Source organism: Pyrus communis, chromosome 7 (genome assembly GCF_041283825.1).
Source record: "Pyrus communis isolate YQ-2024b chromosome 7, ASM4128382v1, whole genome shotgun sequence".
In the NCBI taxonomy this organism is placed as follows: domain Eukaryota; kingdom Viridiplantae; phylum Streptophyta; class Magnoliopsida; order Rosales; family Rosaceae; genus Pyrus; species Pyrus communis.
In genome coordinates, this window is record NC_142571.1 from 25,101,654 (window position 1) to 25,121,352 (window position 19,699).

General features: G+C 36.0%; 3 protein-coding genes and 1 pseudogene across 3 annotated transcripts; 2 read left to right on the forward strand and 2 right to left on the reverse strand.

The window, feature by feature from the left end:
• Positions 1 to 150: 150 nt before the first annotated feature.
• Positions 151 to 4,031, forward strand: LOC137735179 (cucumisin). Its single transcript, XM_088696670.1, has 10 exons — positions 151 to 379; positions 478 to 578; positions 773 to 870; positions 958 to 1,201; positions 1,402 to 1,918; positions 2,116 to 2,219; positions 2,330 to 2,545; positions 2,675 to 2,786; positions 2,899 to 3,112; positions 3,314 to 4,031. Exons 1-10 carry the CDS (start codon positions 284 to 286, stop codon positions 3,838 to 3,840), a joined length of 2,229 nt encoding a protein of 742 aa, XP_088552796.1. The 5' UTR covers positions 151 to 283; the 3' UTR covers positions 3,841 to 4,031.
• Positions 4,032 to 10,801: 6,770 nt separating this feature from the next.
• Positions 10,802 to 13,583, forward strand: LOC137734444 (uncharacterized). The gene is made up of 5 exons (XM_088696671.1): positions 10,802 to 11,219; positions 12,287 to 12,508; positions 12,605 to 12,680; positions 12,959 to 13,018; positions 13,291 to 13,583. Exons 1-4 carry the CDS (start codon positions 11,055 to 11,057, stop codon positions 12,973 to 12,975), a joined length of 480 nt encoding a protein of 159 aa, XP_088552797.1. The 5' UTR covers positions 10,802 to 11,054; the 3' UTR covers positions 12,976 to 13,018; positions 13,291 to 13,583.
• A 668-nt stretch (positions 13,584 to 14,251) lies between these two features.
• Positions 14,252 to 14,868, reverse strand: LOC137734834 (uncharacterized). Its single transcript, XM_068474130.2, has 2 exons — positions 14,519 to 14,868; positions 14,252 to 14,432 (listed from the first exon to the last, which is right to left on the reverse strand). Exons 1-2 carry the CDS (start codon positions 14,856 to 14,858, stop codon positions 14,416 to 14,418), a joined length of 357 nt encoding a protein of 118 aa, XP_068330231.2. The 5' UTR covers positions 14,859 to 14,868; the 3' UTR covers positions 14,252 to 14,415.
• Positions 14,869 to 16,188: 1,320 nt separating this feature from the next.
• On the reverse strand, positions 16,189 to 17,316 carry LOC137734445 (uncharacterized; annotated as a pseudogene).
• Positions 17,317 to 19,699: the final 2,383 nt, after the last annotated feature.

Sequence of the window (19,699 nt, forward strand, 5' to 3'; positions counted from 1 at the left end):
ATTGAACTTTTAATAAAATGAAATTAATCACCAAAATTGTAAAGAAAATGTTTAATCAAATTCTTAAAAGTAACATATGTTTAATCAACAAAATTGAAAAATGAAGCGTTTATATCAATACGCTCCTAAAATCAGTAAAATAATCATGGGAACACAAACCATACCCCTAAGAATAAAGAGGCAACATGTGAAATGCATGGCTTTTCATTTTTAGTATAAATACATGATGGTGTTCTTGGATGAGATTGTCCATCTTTTACACGCTTTCTAGAACTTCGCCACAATGGCTTTAACTCCATGGTTTCTCCTTCTCATCAGCCTCATATCTACTCTGCTAGTTGATGTCACTCTGTCTGCTGCTCACCAGGATAACCGGAAGGCATTCATAAAATATGCATTTTGAACAATTCCGTTTCTCTGCTCAAAATATGTTCATTAATTAATTTAATCTTCTGATCTTGGATATATTAACTGCAGGATTATATAGTGTATATGGGTGACAAGCCAAAGCCTGAGGTTTCCACCACTACCACATCAGCTCTTCATGTAAACATGCTACAAAACGTCGTCGACGACAGGTTTAATTAATTATCACATATGATAGTGAGCTTAATTATATATACTGATTAACATTATCCGTGACAAGGGTACCATTTAATTTAGTCATTTCTCGTACATACGCATCTTCTCTTTGTTTTTCGAGCTTAATTATGGCAGAGTTTGAAAGTGTCAAATCTTTGACGATTTTGTTATTTGACGTTTATTTATCCAGCAATATTGCGCACGAATCTCTGCTTCTGCACAGCTACAAGAGAAGCTTCAATGGCTTTGCTGCCAGGCTAACAGAGGAAGAAGCACAGAAGTTGGCTGGTTGTCTTATGAACCCAACTTTAATTTATTTTTCAACTAGCATGAACATTAATAGTGACCATTGTATGACGAGAAAAATATATGCAGGAATGGATGGTGTGGTGTCTGTTTTCCCTAGTGAAACTAAGAAGCTCCAAACAACAAGGTCATGGGACTTCATTGGGTTTCCTGAAATGGTGAAGAGAAGCGCCATTGAAACGGATATCATTATCGGGGTGATTGACTATGGAATTTGGCCTGAATCCGCCAGCTTCAGTGACGCCGGGTTTGGTCCACCCCCCAAAAGGTGGAAAGGCGCCTGCAAGGGCGAAGGCAATTTTACTTGCAACAAGTAAAGTAAACCAGTTTATTTCAACCATCCACTGCACATTTCAAAAAAATAAAAAATAAATAAAAAAAGATATAACGTGTTGTTAATTACACTTGGACAGAAAGAAAAAAAGTGCGAACTTGATTATAATTTGTACGATATGTTGTCAAATTGTAACTCTGACTTAAATAATATGGCATATTGTTGTTACACTTGGACAGTAAAATTATCGGAGCACGGTATTACCGCAGTCTACCCTACCCCAAAAATAGCAGTGATATCCTGTCCCCGAGAGACACGGAAGGCCATGGAACCCACTGTGCATCAACAGCAGCAGGGAACTTAGTTAGCAAGGCAAGTCTGTATGGTTTAGGGTTGGGGACAGCAAGAGGAGGGGTGCCATCAGCACGCATTGCGGTGTACAAAGTTTGTTGGTCAGAAGGGTGCCCGGATGCTGATATACTAGCCGCATTCGATGATGCCATAGCTGACGGTGTTGACATACTCTCTGTCTCCCTTGGGGGGCTTAAACCGTTAGATTATTTCAGAAATTCCATTGACATTGGAGCTTTTCACGCTTTAAGAAAAGGAATATTCACTTCCGCATCTGCTGGTAATGAAGGTCCAAACCTGAAAACTATTACAAACTTTGCACCATGGTCTCTTGCTGTGGCTGCTAGCACCATAGATCGTCACTTTGATACCAAGGTTCAATTGGGAAACCACAAAATTTATGAGGTAATTGATACAGAATCTAACCTTTGCTCATTTAGGGCTTTGTTTGGTAGTGATTCTGGTTGGGCAATATATAATCACTTTTGGAGAATCAACAATATATATATATATATATATATGCTGAAGATGCACCAAAATACTAGAGAAGTGATTAACATGAGAGTTGATTATGATTTGTATTTGCTTTCCTTAATTGGTAGGGAATAGTAACAAACACATTTGAACTCAAGGGTAAATTCTACCCCATAGTATATGCTGCAGACGTTCCAGATAGGGCAGCAGGTTACGATGGGGAAACTTCCAGGTATGTGTACGCATTTTGAGAGTATATATACCTTTTATATTGAAGAACCACGGTAGTCTAGCATAAGTCTAACAAGGTGCTAATAACATGGATATATATATATGGAACAGTTTATGCCATATAGGCACGTTAGACAAAAAATTGGTGGAGGGTAAAATTGTTCTTTGCGATGGGACTACCGGGGATGGGGCTATATATGCAGGCGCTTTTGGTTATGTTTTGACAAGCCGAAATGCAGCAGATGTAATCGATCCTGTTCCAGTACCAGCAGCTTCCGTTTGGTTCCATGTTGGTAACGAAATTACCCATTACATAAACTCAACCAGGTATCAATATTTGAGAATGACAGTGTGTGATTGATTTAAAATATTGCTAATGTGCGAAACTAACATAAATCAAAAGACACCTTATTATGTTATTGCTAATAAATCGTTAATCCCTGTAATGATTCGTAGGAACCCAACAGCAACAATTTGGAAAAGTACTGAGGGTAGGGATGCACTGGCCCCATACGTACCTTCATTCTCATCAAGGGGTCCAAATCCAAACACTCCTAACATTCTCAAGGTAACTTCAAGGCCCCGTAGGTGTGTGAATGCTGACTTAAAAAATGAACAAACCGAATCATGAATATTAAGGGGTCTTAATTTTCCTCCTTGTTTTCTCCTATATGTTGCAGCCAGATATCGCTTCTCCTGGAGTTTCCATTCTAGCAGCATGGCCTCCAATTACCCCAGTTTCAGGTGTTGAAGGTGATGACAGAGTAGCTTCATACAATATAATCTCGGGGACATCAATGGCATGCCCACATGCTGCGGGCGTGGCTGCATACGTCAAATCATTTCACCCCAATTGGTCACCTGCTGCTATCCTGTCAGCTCTTACGACTACTGGTATAGATGCATTTTCATAAATGTACCCATTACAATACAACCGTTCTCTCACATATTTGATGAGTCGTGTGACCAATTATTGTCAAAGATCATGTGACCAAGTCTTGTGAGAAAGACTCAACATATAATTAGACTTTGTCCATGATGTACATTGTATTACCTAAGATTTATATGTTTGATTAATTTGTAACAATTTTGCAGCCAAACCTATGAGTGCAAATCTTAACCCTGAAGCCGAATTCGCATACGGTGCTGGCCTAATAAATCCTAGTAGGGCTCCGTATCCTGGTTTGGTATACGATGCTGCTGAAATCGATTACGTAAATTTTTTGTGTGCACATGGCTATAGTACCAGATTATTGAAAGCTCTTACCGGGGATAGCTGCTCATCATCACAATCTAGTCATGGAACACTCAGTGATCATCTAAACTATCCTTCTGTTGCACTTTCCACCTCGAACCCTAAATCCGTCAATGGCATTTTCAATAGGACCGTCACAAATGTTGGATCACCAAAGTCCACATATAAAGCTAAAGTGAGTGCACCACCAGGACTTGAAATCAAAGTTAATCCAAGCGTTCTAAAGTTCACATCTCTCTGGCAGAAGCTATCGTTTCAAGTCACGGTGAAAGGGTTGATTGAAAAAACCATAGTCTCTGGTTCTCTGGTGTGGGATGATGGTAATTTCCAGGTGAGGAGCCCCATTGTTGTGTATTTTGTGATTTGAGAACAAGGTATGTGTAATAATGTATGATGTATGAATAAGCAATTGCATGAAGCTAGATAGGGCTCCAATGAAACAAAAGTGCAACTTACTGATCATGATGATGTATTTCAAATGAAAATTAAATTATTACATATTTATGAACCTTTAATATGATGTAGTACATCGAAATTTGAAACGTACTCATTTAAGGATATTTTATAGTTCTCTGTGCAGTATAATTGTATATTTGATTGTTCTCTGGATTTTCTCCTACGTTGATTACTTGATTGAAGGCCCCATCCCTCGTTGCCCGTTTATACAGGTTGTAGCTATCACTAGATCAAGTTATCAACGAGACTTTAGTCGGAACCTTCCTGATTAAAAACAAAAGACCGAAAAACTTCGGTGGGGACATTTGCAAACAACTACTTATACACATGAAAAATATCAGAGTAGCATCATGAATCGGTGGCCTAAAAATCTTTACCCACCCACTTGTTCTAGATGTTGGCACATGATCATGCATCGATCGATATACGTATGGACAATGCAAGCCCTACCATGCAAATTATGCCAAGAACAACAATCGATCGAGTGACCAGTGCTGCGAGAGCTAGGAATATTAGCAAGCTGCATTTTCTCACTTCCCACTCTCACTTGTTTGAGCATACCGACTAATATGCTTGTTTCTTGACTTGTGGATATATCCAAAGGTCAATATGGATGCATGGCATGTGATGTAGGTCAAGAGGTTTTTCTTCTTTTCAAAAGCAGTATCTGTTGGAAAAGTTAGACATGGAATTGATACCATATTTAATATGCTTTTGTACCGCCATTCCCTACAACCAAAAATTGAATGAAGTAAAAACTACCTTATTTCGCAACATTTCTCAACTGGCTACCGGCTCTCTAGTTTTTCAATTGTCATCATGGTCGAAGTACGTAAACTGAGTCGGATCATTTTCTTCTTTGAGCAGATATGATATCAAGGACGATAACCATCGGGCAGGGATAACCATCGATGAAGGCTATTGCCCATGTTATGCACTAAGAAAAGGTTGCAAGCGGTTATTTGCTTGTAGAGCTACCGGCCGCCTTATAGTACAAATTTTATAACTAGAACCGCTTATTTTTTAATCTTCATTTAAGATTATATGTGCAAGATCAATGCACTTGGAGATCAGTCAATACATCTATATGTATCATATCTGAATGGAGAATTTGTTATGAGGATACTAGTTGTTGCCCAAATTATCGATTTGATACATATGGATGGCTAAACAATTTTTAAGTTGATTATTTATTTGTTTAGCAAAGATAATATCAAATGATGATTAAAAACATTAAGGGTTTCACTTATGAAATTTGTACAATGCAATACCTTAATGCAAGTGTGTGAATAAGGTGATTTACACATGCCACCAATCTACACTCGAGTTGGATTCCCCCTTCCCGCAGTTTAGTAGAATTAGTGTCTAGACACTTGTATTAAAAAATCTTTAAACCTAGGTCTATGGATGGATATTTTATTCAAGTTTTTTTTCTTCTTATACAAGCGATACTAAGTGAGGGAGAATCGAACTCGTGACCGCAACTACAAAAGTGGTGAATGCTCTTAACCAATTGAGTTACAAGCTCTTACTAATTATACCCAATTTGTCATCTAACCAAGCACTAATTTTAAGGCATCGACAATTCCAACATCCATTCACCTATTTATACGTACGATTTTTAAAATGGGCTGAGTCAGCAGTAATGAGTTGAATTGTTGACATCTCATGAACTGATTACTATAAAATAGTGACTCACAACTATAAAACTCATCATACCACTATAAATACAATGTTATAATGTTATAAGAATCAAACTCACCTTAAACCATTTTGGAACGCCAAACACACAAAATGCCAACTGATTGAACTCTAGGTTTTTTTATTTTTTTTGAACAAACAATATTATCTACACTAAGGATGAGGGGTGGGCTTAGTCTTACAATGGACTAGCAGTAATGTGGTTCAAATTTGCCTTTCGTGATAATCAAATTAAAACCTCTCATTTACAAGTGAAAAAGAATATCACTAGGCCGTAATACTATGTGGTCTGATTCAACTCTAAGTTAAACAATACATTGAGCTCAAATGAGAAACTCATTATTCTTTGTCCCTGAAATATTGGTTGGACATCAATTCTGGCCCAAGTCAACCTTTCTAATAGAAGGATAGGGTTGGATGGAAACTTGACAAGTCCAACCAAAACCCACTAGCTCAAAGCTACGATCCATCCAATTGACAAACCACTACTACCGACATGTTATAAATTAGCAATATGCCAACTGTGCAAAGGATCACTTAGGAGAGGGAAAATCTGTATTTTCTTCTTCAGATCAACTTTCCCTAGAAAATGAAGGAAAAAGGATGCAGTGCATAGATATGGCAGGTACGGAAAAACTTTTCTCTGGATTTAGAAACATGTGATCAACTTTTCCAGGAAAGAATATCGGCGCATGTAACGGAAGATGTAGTGCTTATCCTAAGCTGCCAAAAGAACCTAAAGGCATGAATCATGATGATATCAAACTTCAAAGATTGAAATTCCTTTAAAGGGTAATTGGAGCAATGGTTTATGAATATTAGCTCATTTGGAGTTTTGGTTCTTGAACTAAAAATTCGTGAGTACTAGTCTCATAACTTGTTATAAGATTGAGCAATATCCTTTTTTGCCCAACTCTGTTAGAACAACCAAAATAAAGAGTTTAAAAGGACAAAAAAGGGATGAAAATCCTAACGTAGTTAGCCAAAAGAACAATTACTCTACATTATAATAAGTTCATAGATCAATACTCACGAATTTTTAATTCGAACTAAAACTCCAATTTAACCAAAATTTAAGAACGATTGCTCAAATTTTCTCTTTCTTCAACTACCGTATCTTCGAGATAATGTGATTCAAATATTGTATCCTAACATTACTTACACGTCCTAAGCATCATACGTGATACGTGTAAGCCCTTCATTGGTTAGTTATAATCATCCAATTAAAGTATCTGGTCGGCAGTTTTGACAAAAAAAATAAAAAAAGTATCTGGTCGGCAGAGCTGAAAGGAAGGGATTATTCGGTACGTAACTTGATGCCATCTTTATCCAATTAATTAACTAAACGAACTAATTAGCATATGTTTGTAAGAACAAATGAGAAGCCTGAGGAATCCTTAGGTTGATATTTTTCATAACAACGCTACACCGATTGACCATGTGGAATATCTTTTGCTAGTTATGTTGATCACGAGTTATTCTTTTGATCCTAAAGTATATTTAAAAATAAAATTTAATCACCTTTAGCACACCTAAGAATAACTTGAAGTAAATGAGATCTGTAGCCTTAAAGAAAGTGTTCAAGTTTCCTTAAATGCATGTTATTTGTTTTTACTTGTTTTCTTAAGGAATCTTGACGGTATAAGGGACATTTTGTTTATAAGAAAGGATATGCATTTTATTCTTGATCCGTGTTTATTATCCTATACTAGGCTCACCAATACTTCATTTTGCTCCAAACTTGGGCACAACATTGAACTTTTACACATAAAATGACACGTTCGACCTTCATATTCCCCGAACACCAGAGTAGGCACGTGTTAGCCGATACCCGAAGGTGATGCAAGCCATTTATGAACTAGATGTATGCTCTGAAATATATCTCAAAAACATCTTTATAGTATAGATGATGGATGACTTTATACTATGAAAATGTTTTTTAGATATATATATATATATATATATATATATATATATAGACACACACACCTATGTTTGAAAAGTCTATGTTCAATGGTTTTGTGCTTATCTAGTGGTCACTATACCGCCAAGGGCGAGGATTATGGATGTTGGTTGCGGCCCAGGAGAAATAATCTCTGGCTTCGGGCCGAAAGACATGGAGCTAGCATTGGGCCGGGAGATATCGTTACTGGATACCACTATTTAGCCCACTATAGATGAGATATGTTTTATGAGAAGTTTTATGGCATGCTAGGGTTTTCGGAAAAACCTATCACATATTATGCTATTAGTTTTCATAAAACTTTTGGGGTTAGTATGTTGATAACTGTTTAATTAATTAATTAATTAATTAATTATATAAATATATATATATATATATATATATATATATATAAACTTGGTTCACTCGTGTTTGTTTTGGGCCCCCTCAAGACATAGGGACGAGGAATACGATCCGAGATACGAGGCTTTCCCCTACCAGTGATACCGCTTCATCTCTTATGCTTTGACATCATTGTAATTTCACCTTCCGCTTGTATTCTGAACATGTCATGCATTATCATTATGTTTTCATCGTTGGCAGTTAAATATTATTTTATTATATTAGTATTCAAGCGAAATTTATATGCATGTTTCACATGTTCTCATCATTTGCATTCATAAATGGCTTGTGTTACCTTCGGGTGTCAGCTAGCACGTGACCATCCTGATGTTCCACAGACATCGGGATCGGGACGTGTCATAAAAAGTTTAGTAGTATTTTTTATTAACACAGTTAAATTATAACTAATCTTACAACCAAGAAAAATAATGGTTCAAAAGTTCTCATATATATCTTATTTCCTTTAAAAAATATCAGAGAAGACAGGCACACACAATATGGTATAATCTAGTCTTGTTCTAAACTTTTAAGGAGTCAATTATTTTAGGTAAACGGGCATATCCTCCTATGAAAGCCCCAGTTGAACCAAAAGAAAGATGTCCGCGGGCTTAGATTTGGCAAGATGTGCACTTAGGGTCGAAGTTCTACCGTCGAAATGATGCACCCATGTGTCAAAAAACGGGGGAGAGGTGTATACAATGAAGGGCACATGGGGACCAGAGACAAGTGGTGGGTTTAGCATTGAATCATTGATAAATAATGCTACACTTACCATTCATTTGTGTCATCTTTCTAATAAAGATAGGGTCCGCCAACGCATACGGATGTCATCAGATGGTAAAAATAGCATAATGATGCATGCAAACCACTGAAAAATGTTACACCAATATATAGCATTATTAATTCACATATTATAAAAAATATATTACATACTTAATATTTCATGCACTTATAATGTAAATTAAAATGGCTAGATACACATATTATATTATTAATGGGTTATGAATACAGTCCAATCTTAGGAGAAAAACTTGTATGGGGCTTTGCTTGTCACTGGATTTTGCTGAGTGGCACTACAATCCAACCAAAACTTGCCACATGGCAAGTCTTAAATATTATCTTTTATCATTCTTTTATATTTAAAATTCTCATAATTATTTTTCCTACTAATTAATATACATCATGAGATTAATTTGATGTATATTTTTCTTCTCCCCCTCCCTCTTTTTCTTCCCAAATTTTCCCTTTGGTACTTTTATGTTTTGCCGTGGAAGTCTTCAGTTTCTTCTCTCTCTCCCACTTCCACCATCATGTTAAAGATGGATAATCAACCAAAATAGTTGTACTTCAACCAAAATAAAGTGAAGGATAACCACGAAATTGTGAAACGATCAACTCGATAGTATGGAGTGAGTCTGCAATATTGTATTTAGAGTTTGCTACAAAATATTATAATCCTTTATAGGAGAAACATAAACACGCAAATTACAACTCAGAGATATATAAAACAGGACGAGCTGTTGGGCAATGAAATTGTGCTTATAATTGAAAAAAAATTAATAAACAGCTTTTGTAAAAATAAATAAATAAATAAATAAAAATAAAGGAAAAAAGAAGTATTGGTTTGGATTTTCCTTTTTTTTTTTCTTTTTTTTTTTTCTCATTTCATGATAGTTGGAGAAGATGACTTTGTTTTTGCCCCATATTCTTATGAAGGAAGGAAATGCACAGAGTGGGGAAGAAGCCGGCAGAGAGAAAATTTGAGAAGAAAAAGGGAAGACAGAGGAGATCAGAGGAAAAATGAAATCTTGAATTAATCTTATATCAATTAATAGGAAATATAATTATGAAAGTTTTAATTATTAAAGAAAAAAAATAAAAGATAATATTTAAGACTTGCCACGTGGCAAGTTTTGATTGGATTGTAATGCCACTCAGCAAAATCCAGTGGCAAGTAAAGCCCCACGCAAGTTTTTCTCCAACCTTAGAGCTAACTCTAGTTATTTTTGGGGTTTTTGAACTTTAATCCTTGAAGAAGATTAAAATTCAATAAAAACCTGGTGTTAGGTTGGATATGTACTTAATTCAAATTTATATTATATTTATATTTTAATATTTAATAGATACCTTATTTAATGTAATTACAATAAAATTAAAGTTATTTATTATTATTATACACATTTTAATTCATTATATTTATTTTACTTTCTCTAATTAATTTACCTAAATGTCCATATCATAATATATTTTACTAAATTAGTGTACCAAAATGTCTGTACCTAAATATATTGTAGTGAATTAGTGGCACATAAGAAAATATGCAAAAACATAAGTGTACCGAAAAATTTCATACCTAAATATATGATACTAAACTAGTGTACTGAAATGTCAGTACCTAAATATATTATAATAAACTAATGTACCGAAATGTCTGTACCTAAACATATTATACTAACCTAGTGTATCGAAATGGTCCTACCTAAATATATTATAATGAATTAGTGGCACATAAGAAAATATACAAAAACGTATGTATCGAAAAATCTTTACGAAAATATTTTCTTATATAAGATACTTACCATAATGAGAATTAAAATTTATAATATTTTCATAAAATTTAATTTAAGAACAACATAAAATTATAACTAAAAAAGTGAGACATTTAATATGTTGGCATTAAATAGAGTCTAGGAACTAAAATCAATTTTTAATCTTGTATAAGATATTTTTTTAAACTTCATTTATTTCAAGATTAAAATCTAATTTTCTATTTATTTTTTCTCTCCTTTCGGGTTTATAAATAGCGAGTGACACCTTCAGTCTCTCCACATCTGCAAATCTTTACGTGCCCTTTCCTGCTTCCTATCTGCCCTCCCTCCAATTTTATCTCTGAAGTTGTTGGTTTCTGAATTCTGATCGGTATTCTAGGATCCTTATCCAATTTCTGCTTCCGATTTAAAAGATAACTATCAACAACTATCAAAAAGCGGTAGTTATAATCTGTTCGTTGGTTTACAAAGCTGAAAGCAGCTTTTTGCAACATACCAACTTTAGCTTCAGTTTTCTAATTCATCACTACTATGGAGAACAACAAGAAAGCGGGAAGTGGTGCAAGCCATGGCTCTTCTTCTCCATCATCAAGGAATCTGGACCATCTCTTTGGTCCCAAGGACTCCTCTTCATCTTCTTCTTCATCATCCTCCTCCGGATTATTTGGCTCTCTTTTCCCACCAGTCCCATCAACGGTATATGCTTATTATTTATTTAAGATTATCATTTAATAATCATTTCGCTTTCAGTTTTCACTTTTCTAAAAGCTGAAAACTTGTTTAGCAATTGTTTCAAAACTGAAAGCTATTTCTTGAGTTTTCAAATTTTGACTTAGATTTTGGTTTTCATTTCCTTTTGTAAAAACTACAATGATTATCCAACAAATCCTTGGTATTGTCAGGTTTTCGGTGCGAGACATACATTCGTTATCAAATTACATTTTGTTTTTTTTTTTTTTTTTTCGTTAACCTGTGGGGTTTAAATTTGGGGTTTTTGAACTTTAATCCTTGAAGAAGATTAAAATTCAATAAAAATCTGGTGTTAGATTGGGTACTGATTTTAGTCGTGTACTTAATTCAAATTTATATTATATTTTTATTTTAATGATAGATATCTTATTTAATGTCATTACATTAAAATTAAAATTATTTATTAATATACACATTTTAAATCATTATATTTATTTTACTTCCAATGTGCTTAAACGTCTGTATCATAATATTTTATTAAATTAGTGTACCGAAATGTCTGTACCAAAATATATTGTAGTGAATCAGTGGCACATAAGAAAATATGAAAAAACATAAGTGTACCGAAAAATTTCATACCTAAATATATGATACTAAACTAGTGTACCGAAATATCGGTACCTAAATATATTATAATAAATTAGTGTATCGAAATGATCATACCTAAACATATTATACTAACATAGTGTACCAAAATGTTCGTACCTAAATATATTGTAATAAATTAGTGACACATAAGAAAATATGCAAAAACATGTGTACCGAAAATTTTTTACAAAAATATTTTCTTATATAAGATACTTATCATAATGAGAATTAAAATTTATAATATTTTCATAAAATTTAATTTATAAACACCATAAAATTATAAATAAAAAAGAGACATTTAATATGCAGGCATTAAATAGAATTTAGGGACTAAAATTAATTTTTAATCTTGTATAAGACATTTTTCTAGATTTCATCTTATTTAAGGATTAAAATCTAGTTTTCTATTTCAATTTTGATTTTAGGGAGTCGGGAGGGAGAGAAGGCAGGACTTCGGAGATCAAACTGGGAAGTATGGGAGTCCAAGTTTTTCGGATAATAAGGGTGAAAGCAAAACCACCAAAGCTTCCAATATGTATCAAAACGAAGCTGTGGAGCCATGCAACTTCAGTTCATCAATCTACTATGGCGGCCGAGAGAATTATAGTCCAAGAACTGGGACAACTGAATCCCACCAGCACCATACTGTAAGTGCAAAAATTAGGGTTTTGTTTTGGTTGTTTATTCTTTATTCGCTTTTTTTGAAGTAAACACTAATGATATTGTTGTAATTTAATTTTTAGTCTAAGAAAGATGGTGGCGAGGACGATGCAAATGGGAATGATGCAAACAGTGTTTCAAGAGGAAACTGGTGGCAGGGTATGATGTATATCTGTGGGCTTATTACTTAATAAAAAAAAATGATCCTTACCGGATCTTTTTTTATGGAAATCTTAAAAATTATATAATCATGATCGTTTATCGTATATCAGTTTTCGTTAGATACTATTTATATTTAATTTTAAATTTTGAAATAATTTCTAACGCACGATGTACGATGAACTGTCACGATCACATAATCCTAGAATCTCCAGAACTAGAAATATTATTAGTGTTTATTCTGCATGATTAATATGTACGTGACGTCATTTCTGCAGGTTCACTTTATTACTAATTATTTGCTCTACGCATTATGTGAACTCACCACCTAATAGCAGGTAACACGAATTGTCCTTTCTTTTAATATGCATCGAAAAGTATTATTAATCTACTCATATTATAATAGATGTATCTATATTATTCTATAATAAGTTAAATAAAATCTCAAATATCAAAATCAAGATGTCACGTCGCATCAAAAAATTTCTATTTTTCACATCCTTTTATAACCACAAATATATGCTGCTTCAAAGTGATAAAAAGCAATAACTATTTGAAGAATATTTCTTAGATATTCATCTGACGTAGAAATATGCTTGTTATGTTGCAGGGTAAAGCATAAATATATATGTGTGATCTCTATCTTGAAGCTATATATGTATGGAAAATCAAATAAAGATGGTGGTGTTATATATAGCAATAGCATGGGAGATGGAGCTAGCAGAGCAGCCATAACTGATCCAGAAACTTAACTTGTTGGGTTATTTTTACCCCACTTAGTCAAGTTGGCCAAGTTTAATTAAATATGGATATGAGCTTATTAATCTCAGCTTTGATGTACTTTGTTTTGTAAGAACTTTCCACGTACTAATTAACTACACCTTGTGCTTTTTTGAATTTCAATCCTTATCTAATTAGTTTTACTAATCAAATCAATATATAATGAAGCCATAGCAACTTTTTCTGTGATATTCTAGATGCCAATTTGCTTGGCTCCTTCCCTAAATTTTCTAAAAGTAGGAATCCCCACAAATTAAGGACATTGAATGCATATATAACTAGCAATAGTATATTAGTTTGGTTCTTCCAATGATGCTTAAAAAATTAAAGGTTCGGATCCACTAGATGCAATGTGAAATGAGTTCAAAACACTGGTTTGCGCGATGTTAACTTCCTAACCAATCAGTACTTGAGCAGAACTTAAACTCTATATATTTGTAAGGTTCAATCATCAGACTTGTTATATGGGATGGGCCTATGGCCAGTAATTAGGAATTCAACTTTCGGGCCTAGCCTAACAGAATGTGTTGTTTTTAAGATGACAGATATTTGGGAATGAGAATTTGAACCGTCTCATTCATGAGAGTCAAATTTGAAACCCCTTACTTATAAGCAGAGATGAATAATACAAGTGACAAATATGAAATATGTGCTACTTAGCAATTGAAGATGAATATAAGCAGGAGTTGAAGCTAAGAAGCAAATGAGATACCCCTTTCATCTCTACTTTCCGTTTTGGTTATGGATGTAAGCAGCCATGGTTAACATCAATAAGGATAACACAAAGTAAATTCTGTAAAGACGGTTAAAACACCAACAATTTATTTATTATTCAGGGTATCTGGATCAACATGTCACAGTGAAACGCTAGATGAAACCTAGTTACAGAGATAATGAGATACAATCCCCAGTACTCGTTCTCAGTCACCAGGCACCATCAGCGACTTCAGCGTCTTCAGGGCAATGTATAAGCTGAAAATAAGAACAGGTAGTGTTAATAAAACTGCAAATGTATGTTGAGGAGGCATTTAGAAACAATTGAGTTGTTAAAAACAAACCTCCACACTTGAAACCCACGGGACGATCAGCAATGTTACAACGTTTTGGAATGGTAACAGCAATTTCTGGTTTCACTCCCGACATCTTAGCAGTATTTGAAAGCATCACGGCACAGAGGCAGCTAGGGTTCTGACCTATCCTTTTTACCTGGCTACAGCAACTAGCGGAAACTGGAGCCTGTGCATCCTGTGCTGCTGATGCACAGGGAGCCAGCTTCAAAGCTTCGCTGTCAGGACTAGATTTTCCACACTCACCAGCCCCATATGCCCCATTCAACTGACTTATGCCGACAATTGCAAGAAACGCTATGAGGCAAATGTACTTCATTGGAGCTTCCATTTCTTCAATTTTGTGCAGAAAACACTTCTCGACTTCCCGCTTTTATACAGCAATAGGCAGCTCAAAAGACACTTGATTAGTTACTGAAAGATGAAACCCACAAGGCATAGTGGAGGTAGCACTGGAAGGAGGCATGCTTTGTTTATTGCCGCACCTACTCCTCCAGAAATGGATTTCGATTACCTGGCGACTTTAGGCCATTGAAAATTATCACCTCTAACTAAAGTGCTTGCCACCATTCCATTACTTTTGTCATTTCAGAGAAGAGGCGCGCAAGGGCATTTCTTTTGCAACAGATAACACAGCAGCAATCAATCTCACAATCTCCACGGCTACATCCTATACCTACCTCAATCTGTTTCTCTAGACTAGTTAGACCTATAAGAATTAGACCGATACCCTGTAAATCATCGGTTTTTCTTTGGCGCTTCTTTGCACACTACGTTCAATCAGTTTTAAACCAGTCCAGAGATCCAAGCTACCACTTCTAAAGAGCAAAGCAAGTAGTGGGATGGTGTGAAAGACTGAAAGTGCATTTGCACTGAAGAAAAACCGCTAAAGCACGGTTAAGTATTGAACTACCCAACCATAATCACCAACTCAACAGAAATCATCAAGCAACTAATACTCCTTTGATGACAGCCTCCCCACCCTGCGTAGAACGAAATAGAACACGCGCGAAGGTATTACAAGCTAATAATGCAGTTAACACACGTGATTAGCTTAAGATATTGCCACAATAACATCCCGTATGTGGGTGCCTGATTGGCCATTCCACACTGAAGTCATGATGGACACAGCATGAGTAATCCAAAACAGAGCAAAAGGAATAATTGGTAACATGAACAAATTCACTAGAATATTAGCACTTGCTAACCCACGTGTACTACCACTTATCCCCAAATTCCCATTTCACCCAAATTGTGGAGCACTAATCAACTTGATTTTGTTGAATTATAAGCGATAAGTTGATTAGTATTAGTGAATAACCTTGTGTTTAATTGTATATCCACTTGTGTTTAGAATTACCAAGTGTAGGTCTAAATATGTAAGGCCTTGAGTGCCATGTGTAATGATCCTAGCTACTTGCTAGATGAGTGGCTGTGATCAGTTTCTAGATGTATTGGTATAGCTCAGCTTTGTTAACTATATTATTCCTCTTTGCACGTTTTGTGCAAGGTATGAGAAGCATTAAATGAAAAGAATTATTGCTCTGTGATCTCTGCAGAAAAGAGTGTGCAACCATTTTCATCCTCCTCATCTTTCAGTACATTCATCCCTTTCTTTTCTTTCGAATTATCAGAATCAAACACTAACAGATTTCCCACTTGTGCCACTACTAATGTGAACGAAGATCAAGGAATTATATGTTTTAATCGAATTTAAGAACTTCAATCTCAGGATTAATCCAAATCAAACATTCAAATACATCAAATTAGAATTAACATACAAAAATTTAGCGCGTAAATGCTTACAAAACGGTGCAACAGTAGATGCGCAGCGCGACAGGGACGAAGATGACTAGCGGGACGACGGCGGCGAGAGTGTGGGAGCTGCCGCAAGCCAAAGTCCCGGGTTGATCTGCACCATGTTGATGTGAGCCAGCATCACGAACACGCACCTGGCAACCGAACGGAGACTCGAGACGAGCATCCCGATCCGGGGGAGGGAGCTGTTGGTGACCCGGGCTAGAATCTTGGCGGGAGGGTGGTAGGACGGGTTGTGGGTGATCCGGATGCCTGCCTGAGGCCGTGGCGATGAGGCTGGAGAAGAGGAAGGAACTGAAGGAGTAAACGTGGAAGCCTGGAAGGAGACGAGGTCCTCGGCCACGGAGGGGCCAGCGAGGCAGGCGGTGGTGTCGTCCTCGATGAGCCTGTTACCGGGGTAGGAGGGGTTCCAGGTGAGGTCGATGAAGACGGCTAAGGAGAAGAGGGAGTTGACGTTGACAATGCCATCTGGGGCCGTCAGGTGTATGGTGGTGCCGCCGGGGGTGTCTATCCTTCCAATCTTTGATTCCATTTATACGCCTCAAAACACATTATACGACTCCATTTTGCATGCACGTATCAATAACCACGTATATTCTACACCTGAAACTCCAAATTTCCAAAACCCTTGGCCATAATCTCAGTCAAGAGTGTATCCCACATTCAAGCAACCATTCTCTGCAAAACATAATGGATTGCAAGTTAAAACCCGAAGCGGCGGCCATGACTTTGAGAGCATATCATAATGTGACCTTTGTCATGATTGACATGTTCATCCATCTTAATTCCGTTGATGTCAATGTTGTCGATGAGAGCGTGCGGGTTAAGTCCGGAGCTCTTCTTGAACAATTTACCATGCAATTTCTACCAAACCCCGAGTTTATGGGTTTCCTCCTAAAATTTGCCTAGATTAACCTAATAAAATGCTGACTTCAGCGTAAAGTAAACCTTGAAGACAAGTTTACCGTTGTAGTTAACCCTTTCAAATAAATAAATAAAGGGTAAATTACACAAAACTACATCAACTATTAGTCGAATTACAATCTCATATCTCATGTTTTAAAAATTACAATCTCATACCTCATCTTACATATTTGTTGCAATATTAGACATCCGTCAGTTTTTCTGTTAATTTTTCTGTTAATTTTTCTGTTAAACGCTAACATGGCTTAATGCGGATCCACTTCCTAGTCTAGTTGGATTAAAAATTAATTAAATATTCAAAAACTAAAACTAAAATTATTTAAATATTTTATTAATAAAGAAGAGGGACCCACCCCTATAAACCCATCGCTTGACCCTTCTTCCCCCGTCCACCATCTCGGTCGCGGGTATGTCGATTCACTCGTCGCTGCTCAAATCTTCCCAGTCCGTCCAACCCATCTTCCCCGTCCATCTCTCCCCACCCATCTTCTCTGGAGTTCCTCCTCCAGCTCTTGCTCCTCTTCTTCTTCCTCCTTCTCCTCCTCCTCCTCTTCGTTTTTTTTTTTTTTTTTTTTTTTCGGCGGGTCATACTGCCTAGAAGGCAGTAGGGTGTTAAAGTCTTACAACCATTCTATTGGAGATTGGGGACACTTGGGATTCCGTAGGAAATAGGGATAAATTGCTTTTGGTATTCTATTATGCCATCAAAAAGCTTAAAGCTTTACTGCCCATTTCAATGTCCTCCACCACTTGGATTGGTTTACAAATTACAAAATTGTTTCCAATCCCAAAGTGTCACTCTCGCTCACTCAGAAACCCTAATAAAATACCCAAAAAAATTTATCCCCAATCTCTAACGCTACACCCTCACCGTCATCTCCAAAGACGAGATTGTCAACGTCAAAATCCAGGAAATTCCCTGGTTCAATCTGCCATGAATGGCGGTCAAACAACATGAAGTCTGGGTGGGTCCTGTTCGTGGCACCAAGAGTAGTGGAACGACAGTGGTGGCGACGATGCTTGTCATCGGAGTTCGTGGTCAACTCACCTGGGAAGCTCGCCCAAGAAACGGTGGTAGAGGAGACGGGTGGGGAAGAAGGGTGAGGAGATGGGTTTGTAGGGTGGTCCCATATTTTTAAATAAAAACATTTAAATAATTTTAGTTTTAGTTTTTGAATATTTAATTAATTTTTAATCCAACGCACTAGGAAGTGGCCATGCCTCAAGCCACGTCAGCATTTAACAGAGAAATTAACAGAAAAACTGATAGAGGTCTGACATTGTAACAAATTTGTAAGATAAGGTATGATATTGTAATTTTCAAAATATGAGGTATGAGATTGTGGTTTGACCAATAATTGAGGTAGTTTTGTGTAATTTAACCATAAATAAATAATCCAATCAAATTTAAAATGGCATAAAACATTGAAAAGGAAAAGTAAACCCTAAACCCCATCTGAGAACTCATTATCTTCTTCCTGTCTCGTCAATTCCACCATTTTTCTTCTCTTTTTATCAAATATTCTTCCTCTTGGACCAACCCTATCAACATTTCATCCATTGGACAAATCCCATCGGGAAATCCATAAACTCGGGTTTTGGTAGAAATTGCACAGTAAATTTGTCCAAGAAGTAAGGATGGGCATAAAAACCATTGAATTGAAAAACCGAATCCAACCATGATACAAAAACCTGTAAAAGACCGCATTAATAAAAAAAAATAAAAACCGGAACAAAAATTGAACCAGACCGTCTCACATCGGTTCCGGTTTGGAAATACTAAGAATCGGAAGAACCAAACCAAATCAATTTTAATATAAATTATTGCTTTGTTATTATTCTTGTATAAATAAGCCATTTTTCCAAGGCAATGTGCATAAGCCCAATTTTTTCTTGCTTCTCTTCCCTTAACTTTATTTTTTTCATTTTCCATTATATTATGCATAATGTACACTTTAGTTTTAGTTTAGGATGTACACTTTCTATCTTCCGGTCACAAATCTTGTAGATCTAGTAGTGAAAACTCAAATTTGCTTCAATTTGTGGTTGAAATATGTGTTTGGTTTTGAAAGTAGAAGATTCGAAATATATATATATATATATATATATATAAAAAAAAATTTAGGACCGCAAAACAGCATAAACTGAACTGAAATTGGCATGAACCAAGTCATACGGCTTTAGTAATAAATTTAAACAAAATAGCATCGAACCATTAATACTTTCCTGGTTCTAGTTTCAATTTGAAAGTGAAACCTGGTCGAACCGGACCATACCCACCCCTATCAAGAAGAGCTCCGACCTTAACCCACACGCTCCCATCGCCAACATTGACATCAATGGAAATAAGATGGATGAACATGTCAATCATGACAAAGGGCACATCCGACACGTACGATATGCTCTCAAAGCATGGCCGCCGCTTCGGGT

What these genes read in the sequence shown, in the direction of transcription:
- LOC137734444 (XM_088696671.1), top strand. Translation starts at nt 11,055, where the DNA reads ATGGAGAACAACAAGAAAGCGGGAAGTGGTGCAAGCCATGGCTCTTCT. An exon ending in TCCCACCAGTCCCATCAACG is followed by an intron (nt 11,220 to 12,286) that starts GTATATGCTTAT and finishes TTTTGATTTTAG; the next exon opens with GGAGTCGGGAGGGAGAGAAG. An exon ending in AATCCCACCAGCACCATACT is followed by an intron (nt 12,509 to 12,604) that starts GTAAGTGCAAAA and finishes TTTAATTTTTAG; the next exon opens with TCTAAGAAAGATGGTGGCGA.
- LOC137734834 (XM_068474130.2), bottom strand. Translation starts at nt 14,858, where the DNA reads ATGGAAGCTCCAATGAAGTACATTTGCCTCATAGCGTTTCTTGCAATT.
- LOC137735179 (XM_088696670.1), top strand. Translation starts at nt 284, where the DNA reads ATGGCTTTAACTCCATGGTTTCTCCTTCTCATCAGCCTCATATCTACT. An exon ending in CTCACCAGGATAACCGGAAG is followed by an intron (nt 380 to 477) that starts GCATTCATAAAA and finishes TATTAACTGCAG; the next exon opens with GATTATATAGTGTATATGGG. An exon ending in CATTACATAAACTCAACCAG is followed by an intron (nt 2,546 to 2,674) that starts GTATCAATATTT and finishes AATGATTCGTAG; the next exon opens with GAACCCAACAGCAACAATTT.